This window comes from Rhineura floridana, chromosome 2, assembly GCF_030035675.1.
Source record: "Rhineura floridana isolate rRhiFlo1 chromosome 2, rRhiFlo1.hap2, whole genome shotgun sequence".
Taxonomy (NCBI): Eukaryota; Metazoa; Chordata; class Lepidosauria; order Squamata; family Rhineuridae; genus Rhineura; species Rhineura floridana.
Window position 1 is genome coordinate 130971867 of NC_084481.1, and position 12902 is coordinate 130984768.

The 12902-nt window shown below is 43.2% G+C and overlaps 1 protein-coding gene and 1 long non-coding RNA gene across 2 annotated transcripts in view; one reads left to right on the forward strand and one right to left on the reverse strand.

The window, feature by feature from the left end:
• The window catches only part of DCDC1 (doublecortin domain containing 1), a 574603-nt gene that overhangs the window by 498601 nt on the left and 63100 nt on the right, over positions 1-12902 (forward strand). The window contains 1 exon segment of the mRNA XM_061610560.1: positions 3273-3443. Coding sequence (XP_061466544.1) covers positions 3273-3443 — 171 coding nt within the window.
• LOC133377143 (uncharacterized) overlaps positions 1-12902 on the reverse strand; it is a 30852-nt gene that overhangs the window by 5811 nt on the left and 12139 nt on the right. The gene's annotated exons all lie outside the window — the stretch shown is intronic.

Here is a 12902-nt window from a genome sequence, read left to right on the forward strand (position 1 = left end):
CTGTTCACAATGTTTTCCTTTTGGAAAGGAAAGGGGCTTCCGCTCTGCCCAGTGCCCACCCACCCAATCTCCCCTCCCCTCCTGCTTCCTCCCTCTCCTCCACTTCTTCCCTCCCTCTCCTGCCCTCCTCCTTTCCCCTTCCCCCCAGGTCAGTTTCACCTATCCTAAGAATGACTGTACAGGAGTAAATCTCACTGAAGTCAAAAAGCATGCAAATGATCAAACCTGCCCTCCCATCCTCCTCTCTCCTATCCCCTCCCTCTTGCCCCTTCCCTCCCCTTCCTTCACCCCCCTTTCCCCTACCCATCCCCTTCCAATCCCCTCCTTCCCCTCCTCATTCCCCTCCCCTCCGCCCTTCCCCTCCGCCCTTCCCCTCCCCCCCACAGTCAGTTTTACCTATCCTAGGACTACAATTGGGGAAAAGAAGGTTCAAATTTCCACACAGTCATGAAGTTCACTGGGTGACTGTGCCAGTCACTGCCTCTCATTGTCATTGGAAGGCAGTGGTAAACCACCTCTGAATACCACTTACCATGAAAACCCTATTCATAGGGTTGTCATAAGTTGGAATCAACTCGAAGGTAGTCCATTTCGTTTTCAAGCATGATTTCATGGGAGTAAATCCCATTGAACTCAATAAGCATGCAAATGATCAAACCTGTCTCCCTTCTTCATCCCTCCCATCAACTCCTTCTTGCCCCTTCCCTCCTGCTTCCTTCACCCCTCCTTCCCCCTTCCAATACCCTTCTTCCCCCTCTCCTTCCAATCCCCTTCTTCCCCCTCCCTATCCTTCTGCTCCCCTCTCCCCCCTTCTAGCCATGATTGCACAGGAGTAAATCCCATTGAACTCAGTAAGCATGTAAATGATCAGACCTGCCTTCCCCCTCCTTCCCTCTACTCTCCCTTCCTCCTCCCTTCTTCCTCTCCAGGTTTCCCTACCCATGGTCAGTTTTACCTGTCCTAACCATGATTGCACAGGAGTAGATCCCACTGAACTCAATAAACATGCAAATGATCAAACCTGCCTTTCCTCTCCCTACTGCCTGCTCCCATCACCCTCCTCCCCTCCCCATCCCCTGTGGTCAGTTTCACCTATCCTAAGCATGATTGCAGGGGAGTAAATCCCACTGAACTCAATAAGCATGCAAATGATCAATCCATTCTCGGCAAACTTGCACAGGATCCCATTTCTTACCTCCTGGATTAAAAAGCATAGAAATTCACTAATAGGCAAAAAATCTTGCAGTTTAAGAGTGTACCTATAGCCAACAGATATTTTTATCAAACTTTAAAAAGCAGGGAAATTGAGCAGCTATAGTGAATGCACCAGGGTAGCAGGAGACCTGACCTCTCTGAGATATTGGACTGGCCTACAAATATGTCAAAATGCAAACACAATTTGGGTTGGTCTTTTACAATCCAATCCACTTCCTGTGTAGCTTGGAAGAATTTGGTAACATGTGCCTCTGAGCATATGGTGAGTGGTGGCAATTCCTGCAATCAGCCCAAATAACAGAAGCAAGACATGTGCTGTGCTGATCTTGTTTAGCAGGGAAGAAGCAACTATATTAAAAAGGTATGATATAGTTCAGATAGTCACTTTAAATATGTTTGATTTACTTTGCAAGTTTAGTGAAGTTTCCTATAGTAAATCATTCTATTTTGCTTGTTTCTGTGAATATGTGAACTACAGCAATATTTTGCAACACTAAAAAAAGCTCCAAAAACAATTGTGGAATAATGGCACTGATCATTCTGCAGAATAGTTTCCAATGGACATGAGGAGTGTCTCAGTTTGCACAAGATAAAACAGTGGGAGGTGAAATTTATTCTAGCAAAATTCTAGGTGTGCGCTATGTTTTTAATTGACCATGCCCACCTTTCCTTAAGTGGAGTGGTTTAACTATAGCAGGCTGAAAACATGCATCTTGGGCAGGCCAAGTTTGTTTTTCCAGCAGCTAGAGTCATTGCTTAAGTAGCAACATATTGTACTCAGTCTGATTTTACATCAAACTGCAGTTTCAGATTCAACTGTTAATGCACCCAACATAGAAATAGAGCATAATCTCCAGTTTGAAACACAAAACACTGTCTTCATGATCATATGACATTGAGCAATAAAAAGGCTTTGAAATTAATAAAAATAAATTTGACACAGATTTCTAAGATGAATAATGAGAGAAATATAATTTTCTAGATTAGATTGTCGCCTCCCTCCCCTCGCCCTTCCTCCTTCCCCCTCCTTTTCCTTCTCTCCTCTTCCACCTGCCCCTCCCCCTGGTCAGTTTCACCTATCCTAAGCATGATTGCACAGGAGTAAATCCCACTGAAGTCAAAAAGCATGCAAATGATCAAACCTGCCCTCCCCTCCTTCTCCCTCCTATTCCCTCCCTCTTGCCCCTTCCCTCTCCCTTCCTTCATCCATCCCTTCCCCTCCCTATCCCCTTCCAATCCCCTCCTTCCTCCTCCTCCTCCTTCCCCTCGCCTAGAGCATAACCTGCAGTTTGAAACACAAAAGGCTGGCTTCACCATCATATGACACTGAGCAATAAAAAGGCTTTGAAATTAATAAATATAAATTTGACACAGATTTCTAGGATGAGTAATGAGAAAAATATAATTTTCTAGGTTAGATTCTCTGTAGAAACAGTAGTAACACAGAAAAGAAGAAAAATAAGAACACCAACAAACATACAAAAATGTAATTCTCCATCTTTGGAGATGGCAGGTGTTGCCACCACTCACCATATGCTCAGTGGCACATGTTACCAAATTCTTCCAATCTTCACAGCAAGTGGATTGGACTGTGAAAGATCAACCCAAATGGTGTTTGCATTTTGACCAATTTGTAGGGCAGTCCAATATCTCAGAGAGGAGTTCAGGTCTCCTGCTCCCCTGGTGCATTCACTATAGCCGCCTAATTTCCCCTGCTTTTTAAAGTTTGTTGGCTATAGGTACATTCTTAAACCGCAAGGTTTTTTGCCTATTAGTGAATCTTCCTTTTGCTTATACTAACCCTGATATATTGAGCAAGAAAAATCCTAGGGAAAAAAACTCTTTTGCAGAGGGCCAAAGAAGTGTCCCCTGACTTCCTGCTTGTTCTTTTGTGGCAATCGCCTGGCAATGAATATTACCTAAGAAATTATACCTGTTTGTACAATATTGCTAAAAACCAGCAAGATGCAAAAAAAAAGGAAGCTATCTTGCCAGACAAACCTGAATATTTTAAAATATTTTCTTACAACAGGATGATATATTTTATGTTTTGACAGAAATACAAAGAATGTAAAAATGGAGCTGCCAATCAAAAATGGAATTACATGGAATCAACAAAGGTTTTTACTGCCTTTTACAGCACAATACTGGACCAAGAAATCACAGCAGCAAATTATTCTTCTATTTGCACATTTTCTGTGGCCAACACAGAGAAAATAGACCAACCAGTAAGTAATTTTTGTTTTCCTAATAGAAAAGAGAAATTTAACTCCACTAAATCAGAGGAGCGACTATGAGGGCATGGCTTGATGCATCTGCACATTTGTATCCAATAAAAATAAACATATCAAATATTCTACTTTCTGTAACCTATGTATTTACATGTACATGCAGGTATGTACAATTAATTGCAAGAGCAGAGGGCAGGCATGAATGAGGGTAGGTTAAAATCACATGATTCATACACACTGTTACAATCCAATGATGGGGGGCCGGCAGAGGAGGAGCTGCTGGAAAGCCCAGCAGGATCCTTCTCCTGCTCAGAAGCTGCTGGCCTGGCTGAATGCTGGCTCCATCAGCAGCTGTGTGCACGAGCTGGCCAGGAAGCGCTGGCTCCCACAAACAGGCCTCCCAGGGAATAAGCACATCCCATAGGCCACTATGGGAATGTTTTCCTGTGCCAGCCTTTTGGCCGGCAGTGTTTCTGGGTGGATCAGGATCTGGTGGAGGGCTTTGAATGCGAGGAGGATCTTGCACAAGTTCCCCTGGCTCCACCCCCACCACACCCCTGGAACGCCCCATTTGGGGGGCTTCTGCCAGCTTCCACCGGCCTTCTGTCCTCCAGGCTGGCCATCCCTGGCAGACCCCAGCAGCCGCATGGATCTGTCTTGGCAGGGGGCTACTGCCAGTGGAGGGCAGGAGAGGCCAGTGATGCCAGGAGCCTGCCAGCACAGCTGGGGTTCCATGTCATCTAACCCCCTCAACCCAGCAGGAAGGTGAGATGGATTGCACCCTTAGATGCCATATTGTTTTAAAACAAGAACAACAAAGAGACTTGTGGCACCAGGGCTGGATAAAGACATGCTGAGGCCCTAAGCCATGTCAAGTTTCAGAGGCCCCATACTATAAAAAAGAAAAAAAAAGTATATTATATTATAATAGAAAGGGTAATGAAAAAAGGTAAACCATTATAAAGCTACATTTGCATTATCAAGTACCTTATGATTTCTTAATCAGCATATATGAAATGGATGACTTTTATAGAAACACAAGAGCAGTTGTAGAGATTAGAATTTAGTCAATGGAAGTACAATGTAGCTTGTGATGAAAAATTAGTACTTGGATTCTAAACAAAACATATACAGACTTGCAGTAATCCTATATGCATTATTGTATACCTTTAAATGAATATATCTTATGAGTTCTTACTTAGCATATATGAAATTGAAGACTTCTGACATAAAGGAACACAAGAAAATTACACAGATTAGCAGTTAGTAAATGGAAGCAGCAAAGTAACCTTGAGTATGAGGTCCCTTCTCTATAGCTGTAGCGAAGTAACTGTCAAGTTTCGATAATTTTTTTAACTGGCCTTAGAATCATAGAGTCATAGAATAGTAGAGTTGGAAGGGGCCTGTAATGTCATCAAGTCCAACCCCCTGCTCAATGCAGGGATCCAAATTAGAGCATACTTGACTGGTGCCTGTCCAGCTGCCTCTTCAATGCCTCCAGTGTTGGAGAGCCCCTATGTAATTGGTTCCATTGTTGTACTGCTCTAACAGGAAGTTTTTCCTGATGTTCAGCCAAATAAATTTTTAGCATGTTTTTTTTAATTGTTTTAAATTTTTTAAAGTGTTTTAAATTGTTTTTACACTATGTGTTTTAAACTTGTATATTTGTTTTTAATGTTTTTAGTTACTGTAAACAACCCAGAGAGCTTCGGCTATGGGGCGGTATACAAATACAATCAATCAATCAATCAATCAATCGATCGATCTGGCTTCCTGAAACTTGAGCCCATTATTTCATGTCCTGCACTCTGGGATGATTGAGAAGAGATCCTTGCCCTCCTCTATGTGATAACCTTCTTGAAAAGTGCTATCATATCACCCCGTCTTCTCTTCTCAAAACTAAACATGCCCAGTTCTTTCAGTCTCTCCTCATAGGTCTTTGTTTCCAGTCCCCTGATAATCCTTGTTGCCCTCCTCTGAACCTGTTCCAGTTTGTCTGCATCATTCTTAATGTGTGGTGTCTAGAACTGGACGAAGTACTCAAGATAAGGCCTAACCAGTGGTGAATAGAGGAAAATTAGTATTTCACGTGATTAGGAAATGATATTTCTGTTAATACAGCCTGAAATAACATTTGCCTTTTGTACAGCCAGATCGTGCTGTTGGCTCATATTCAGCCCATTGATCAACAACCATTTCAAGATCCTTCTCGCATGTAGTATTCAAACTGCTTCTTTTTTCTCTTCTGACATCCACTTTCATAAGTTCTCTTCATTGTTAAAGTTTTTGCTATAAAAGTTGTCTTTAAATTAGATAAATAGGTCTCTGCCCCCCTGTTGTGTTGTAGTGGATGAGTTGCTGCTGGGAGTTGTAGTTAGAGGCATGGAAGGGAGCTGGGAGGAAAAGGAAGTGAGAAGGCAGAGCCAGGGTTGTTGGGCTATGGGCCTGATGGATTAATTTTGAGTTTTGCTAAACTCCTGAAATAAAGAAGCTTCAAGTTCTTATCTCTGGTAGCTTGTAATTCCTTCTCCTCTTCCCCTGTATTTTTCTGCTCCCCCCTCCCCCAAACATTGAGGCTGGCTATAGGCCTGGGTAGTATATGGAGGGGCGGGGTGGGAAAGTGGCGAGGAGGGGATTAGGTGTGGAACAGGACTTTAGAATGTGTTGGTAGGCTAGCTCCCACTTTCTCCTCTTGAGGTCTGATGTGAGTTTGAGCAGCCTGTGGATGATGCAGGAAGGGAAGTTAATGGGATTGGGATGGGGAAGCCAGGATTCCAAATTTTAATGGTCATAAGAACATAAGAAGAGCCTGCTGGATCAGGCCAATGGCCCATCTAGTCCAGCATCCTGTTCTCACAGTGGCCAACCAATTGCCTGTGGGAAACCCACAAGCAGGACCTGAGTGCAAAGAGCACTCTCCCCTCCTGCAGTTTCCAGCAACTGGTATTTGTCAACACATTGCCTCCACCTATGGAGGCAGAGTATAGCTATCATGACTAGCAGCCACTGATACCCTTTTCCTCCATGAATTTGTCTAATCCTCTTTTAAATCCAATCAAGTTGATTTGCCTCTTATAGGAGTGAATTCCATAGCTTAACTATGCACTGTGTGAAGAAGTACTTTCTTTTGTCTCTCCTGAATCTTCCAACATTCAGCTTCATTGGATGTCTATGAGTTCTAGTGTTATGAGAGAGGGAGAAAAGCTTTTCTCTATCCACTTTCTCCATGCCATGCATAATTTTATACACTTCTATCATGGCACCTCTTACTCATTTTTTCCCTAAAAAAGCCCCATATGCAACCTTTCCCCATTGAAGAGTTGCTCCATCCCCTTGATAATTTTGGTTGCCCTTTTCTGAACCTTTTACGGATCTACAGTTTCCTTTTTGAGGTGAGGCGACCAGAACAGTATTCCAAATATAGCCACACCATAGATTTATATAATAGTATTGTGATATCAGCAGTTTTATTTTCAATACTTTTCCTAATGATCCCTAGCATAGAATTTGCCTTTTTCACAGCTGCCATACACTGGATTGTCATCTTCATCGAGCTATCCACTATGACCCCAAGGTCTCGTTCCTGGTCAGTCGTCGCCAGTTCAGACCCTATGAGTGTATATGTGAAATTAAGATTTTTTTACTCCAATGTGTATAACTTCACACTTGTTTACATTGAATTGCATTTGCCATTTTACTGCACATTCACTCAGTTTAGTAAGATCCTTTTGGAGCTCTTCACACTCCCTTTTTGTTTGAACAGTCCTGAACAATGTAGTATCATCAGCAAACTTGGCCACCTCACTGCTCACCCCTAACTCTAGAACATCTATGAACAAGTTAACAAGCACAGGTCCCAATACCAATCCTTGGGGGGACTCCACTTTTGACAGCCCTCCATTGGGGGAACTGTCTATTTATTCCTACTCTCTGCTTCCTGCTACTTAACCAATTTCTGATCCACAAGAGGACCTCTCCTCTTATTCCATGACTGCTAAGCTTACTCAGGAGTCTTTGGTGAGGTACCTTGTCAAAAGCTTTTTGAAAGTTCAAGTACACTGTACACTCTCAAAGAACTCTGCTTCAGCAAGGATTGCTCTTCTGTATGTTTGGTTATTTTATCTTTAATAATACTTTTTACCAGTTTTCCTGGGACAGACGTTCAGCTAACAGGACTGTACTTTCTGGGATCCGCCCCCCCCCGGTCAATTTGATATGAAAGGTTATTTAAGCCAAAGCAATTTCAATTATAATAAATTTTCTTCATTATCTCCAATGTATTCAGAAGCCACTTACAATGTGAGGCTCTAAGCCTTGGCTTACTTGGCTTGTTCCTAAATCTGGCACTCTGTGACACATTAAAGGCTAATACATTTATTATCTAGACTGTGCCAGTTAGACTGTGTCCAGGGAGATTGCTATGCCAGTGGGGAACATTTCACTATCTAAGGACATCTTGTAACTGACATTAAGGTGACCACCCTTCAACAAAGGAACTTCAAAGGCAGACTGCAATCTGAAACTGTTTAATTGTAATACATCAAAAGGTTCAGAGCTATCACTTTGTGGATTGAACTGGTATAATGGATTTTTAGCACACTTTGTGTGCTAATTGGCTCACCAATACCATGGTGTCTGTGTTAACAACTATTGTTCTTTGTGAATGGTCACTGTTAATAAGGTAATTATCACCACCTGTGCTGCTGTTATTCACAAATCCCATTGAAGTGAATGGGATCAGTGCAAGATCACAAAAGTGCCCCACTATGATTGCTTTTCTGGGATTTTATGGAAAACATTAGGAAGTTGTCCATCTTAACAAACTCTGATGCTCTATAGGTATTAAACCAGCAGCACGGAAGCCACTTTTCTGTGGGTTCATACCATGGTGCAGCATTTGAAAACCACCTACCATTATGTGGGTGGGGGTTAATCACACAGATTCCCACAACCTTATTGTTTTCTCCAATCATAGTCAGGTTACAGTTGCATTGATTGGTACATTTCAAACAAAGTGGACCTTTAAAGCCCTAAATGGCTTGGGATGTAAATGCCTGAAGGAGTGTGTTTTCCCATATCAGCCTGTCTGTGTCATAAGATATTTAGAATCACAGAATCATAGAGTTGGAAGGGGCCTTGTAGGCCATCGAGTCCAACCCCCTGCTCACAGCAGGAAATCCACAGCTAGAGCATCTCCCGCAGATAGCTGTCCAGCCTCTGCTTGAAGACATCCAGCGAAGGGGATCCCACCACCTCCCTAGGCAGTCGGTTCCATTGCCGAACTGCCCTTACTGTCAAGAAGTTCCTTCTAATGTCCAATCTGAATCTACGCTCCTGCAACTTAAAACCATTAGACCTAGTCCTACCCTCTGGGGCAGCAGTGAACAAATCTGTACCCTCCTCTATGTGACAGCCCTTCAGGTACTTAAAGAGTGTAATTATGTCGCCCCTCAGCCTTCTCTTCACCAGACTGAACATGCCAAGTTCCTTCAACCTTTCCTCATAAGACTTGTTCTCCATACCGGCTATCATCCTCGTCGCCCTCTTCTGAACCTGCTCTAACTTGTCTATATCTTTCTTAAAATGAGGCGCCCAGAACTGAACGCAGTATTCCAGATGAGGCCTGACTAATGCAGAATATAGTGGGACTATTACTTCCCTCGACCTGGAAACTATAGCTCTGTTTATGTATCCCAAAACCGCGTTTGCCTTTTTTGCCGCAGCATCACACTGCTGGGTCATGTTCAACTTGCGATTCACTACAATTCCAAGGTCCTTCTCACACGCACTACTGCTAAGCCGGGTATTTCCCATCCTGTACCCGTGCATTTTGTTTTTGTGGCCTAAATGCAGAATCCTGCATTTGTCTTTATTGAATGTCATTTTATTAATTTCAGCCCAATTTTCTAGTCTATCCAGGTCCCTTTGGATTTTATTCCTGTCTTCCATTGTGTTAGCTATCCCTCCCAGTTTCGTATCATCTGCAAACTTCATAAGGCTTCCCTCCACCCCATCATCTAAGTCATTGATAAAAATGTTGAAGAGTATCGGCCCCAGGACAGAACCCTGTGGCACTCCACTCGAAACCTCCTTCCAGTCCGAAGCAGAGCCACCGACAACCACTCTTTGAGTATGGTTTTCCAACCAGTTGTGAATCCACCTGACGGTATTTCCATCTAGTCCGCATTTGACCAGTTTGCTAATCAAAAGGTCGTGGGGGACTTTGTCAAACGCTTTGCTGAAATGTAGATAGATGACATCTACAGCATTTCCACCATCTACTAGGCTAATGACCCGATCAAAAAAAGAGATGAGGTTAGTTTGACAGGATTTTTTCTTGACAAACCCATGCTGGCTCCTACTAATCACAGCATTGTCATCTAGATAGTTGCCAATGGACTCTTTTATTATCCGTTCTAATATCTTTCCCGGTATTGAAGTCAGACTGACCGGCCTGTAATTCCCCGGATCTTCTTTTTTACCCTTTTTAAAGAGCGGGACGACGTTTGCCTGTCTCCAATCCTCCGGCACCTCTCCCGTTCTCCATGATTTCTCAAAGATGATGGCAAGAGGTTCCGAGAGTACATCCGCAAGTTCCTTCAATACTCTGGGATGCAGTTCATCAGGCCCTGGAGATTTGAACTCATTTAGGTTAACTAGGTATTTCCTGACTATCTCCTTATCAATCTCGAACTGCAATCCCGACCCCTTACTGAGATGAATCCCTTCTCTGAGTGCTTTCATTTTCTCTGATGGCACTCCACAGATGGGGCTCCACAAAGAGGCATGACAGTCACTGCCATTTCAGTCTCTGTAGTACCATGTTAAGAAATATTTTAAATTTGCCCAAGCATTTTAAAGGTTTATGTCATGTCAGAGTGCAATGTTTACCCAGAAGTAAGCCTTACTGAGCTGAACTGGACTTACTCCCAGGTAAGTGTGTAAAGGACTGTAGCCTCAGTCTGCTTTTAGTTTTTAGAGCTTTTGGTACCTTACACTTATGTTGTTCTTACTGTATTTGTACTCTGTATGCATTTTTAATGTTGATTGTGTAACACTCCCAGAATCCATTGGATATGGGGCAGTTTATTAATCTTTAAAATAAATAAATTGAGTGTGGGTTAGACCCAAGGAAAAGCACCTCCTATAACATCTAGATAATACTCATCAGGTCCATAAATGTGTAACATCTTTTTAAAGAAAATCAAGCTTTACATTTTACAGAAATTATACAGCCACAAGAGTATAGCCAGCATGGAGTTTTTGCATTCCACCATGTTAAATTGAAAATATCTTCCCATGCCATTCTGCTATTTTCCATAAGCTCATGTCAGAACAAAATCTTATAAAACTTATAGTCCTGAACTCAGAAATGCCTGCCTAACAACTATCTAAGTTATACACAAAAGACTCAGAGAGAATCTAGAGTTCAAAGTCAGGAAACAGGAGTAAAAACATCCAAACCACTGTTGGACTTTTTTCTGTCAAAGGTCTCATGATTTGTTGAAATTAATTAAAAATCAGCCAGCTTCACAGAGTACCTGTAATCCTATTACTGGCCTTGCCCCATACTCTGACCTTTATCTTCTGCAGTTTAAAAGTTAAAAAAACTATATCATGGCTGATTATACAGCCACGAGAGTAGCTGTATAATAGAGCCAGCGTGGGTTTTTCACATTCCGCAATGTTAAATTGAAAATACCCCCCTATCTCATTCTGATCCTTCCCATAAGCTCATTTCAAAACAAAACCTTACAAAACGTATAGTCCTGAACTCAGAAACGCTTGCTTAACAACCCTCTCAATTTTCATGTTGATACACAAAACAGAGAGAATCGAGAGTTCAAAGTCTAAAAAGAGATTTAAAAAACCCAGAGCCCTTTTGGACTTTTTCCCCTGAGAGTTCTCATAATCTGTTGAAATTCATTAAAAATCAGCCATATTCACAGAGTACCTGTACTCCTAATACTGACCTTGCCCCATACTCTGACCTTCATCTTCTGCAGTTTAAAAGTTAAAAAAAATGCCTGGCTGATTTTTAATTAATTTAATAAATTTTGGCTGGCAGCCTACGATAACGCGGGGCATGCTCAGTAAGAACCAACTGTCAGAATTCTAAAAGCCAGACTCACAGCTGCTGGGCTTGCCTAATCAGGGCGCTACACCCGCACCGGACTTTGATTTCACTTGAGACAGTCATGGCTTCCCTCAGAGAATCCTGGGAAGTGTAGTTTGTGAAGGGTGCTGAGAGGAGACTCCTGTTCCACTGAGAGAGTTCCAGTGGCCAGACTGGTTTAACAGTCAGCCACTCTGATCGAAGGTCTGTGAGGGGAACAGGGTGTCTCCTAGCAACTCTCAGCACGCTTCACTAACTACACTTCCCAGGATTCTTTGAGAGAAGCCATGACTGTCCAAAGTGAAATAAAGGCCTAGTGTGGATGTGGCCAGGGAAAGCTTTGATTTAAATTTGGGTGGGAGGCTACATGTGCCTGCTGTAGAATAAAAAGGTGGGGGAAAGCCTGAAAAAGAATGAAACTGTTCACAATGTTTTCCTTTCAGAAAGGAAAGGGGCTTCCCTTCTGCCCAGTGCTCACCCACCCAATCTCCTCCCCCTCCCCTCCCCGCCCCTTCCCTGGGTCAGTGTTGGACTATGACCTGGAAGAGCAGAGTTTGAATTCCCACACAGCCATGAAGCTGAGTGGGTGGCCTTGGGCCAGTCACTGCCTCTCAGCCTCAGAGGAAGGCAATGGTGAAACCACCTCTGAATACCGTTTACCATGAAGTGTTGCCAGAGGTGGGGATTGACTTGAAGGCAGTTCATTTCCATTTTCAAACATGATTGCATAGAAATAAATCCCATTGAACTCAAAAATTATGCAAATGACCAAACTCTCCCTTCCTTCTCCTCCCTCCTTGTCCTGCCCAGAGTAAGACTCACAAGACGGAGATGAGACTGGAATTAATTCCTGTTTTATTAAAGTAACATCGAAGGCAATGTGTTTCATAGGCACACTATGGTAACTCACTACCATCCCTAACTAAGCTACTTAAGTGTACTCTGTGGCATGTAAAGAGAGTTGACTCAGCACCCAGATCCGGGGGGTGCAATCTTAAATAGGAAAGGTCTTCACTCATAATCTCTGACTCCTTCGCAGCCCCTCCCTCTGACCGAAACGCTTTTCCTGGCGTCTGACGCGGGGCAAAAGGGGGTGTGCCTCCGCTGGCTCATTGGACAACATAGTCTCGAAAGGTGTCTGCTCGGCTTCAGGAGGTGGGGAAACACTTGACTTGCCATGAGGGGGGCTCAGGGGGGTTGGAGTTGGGGCACGCGCCAAGACATCCCCCAACGGTTCAAGGGGGACGTCTGGAGGTTGAGCGCGGTCTTCAGTGGGAGAACTGACTGTGGGAACCTACCCGTACACTTCGTTCAACATCGAAGGCACTCCTCCGGGTGCC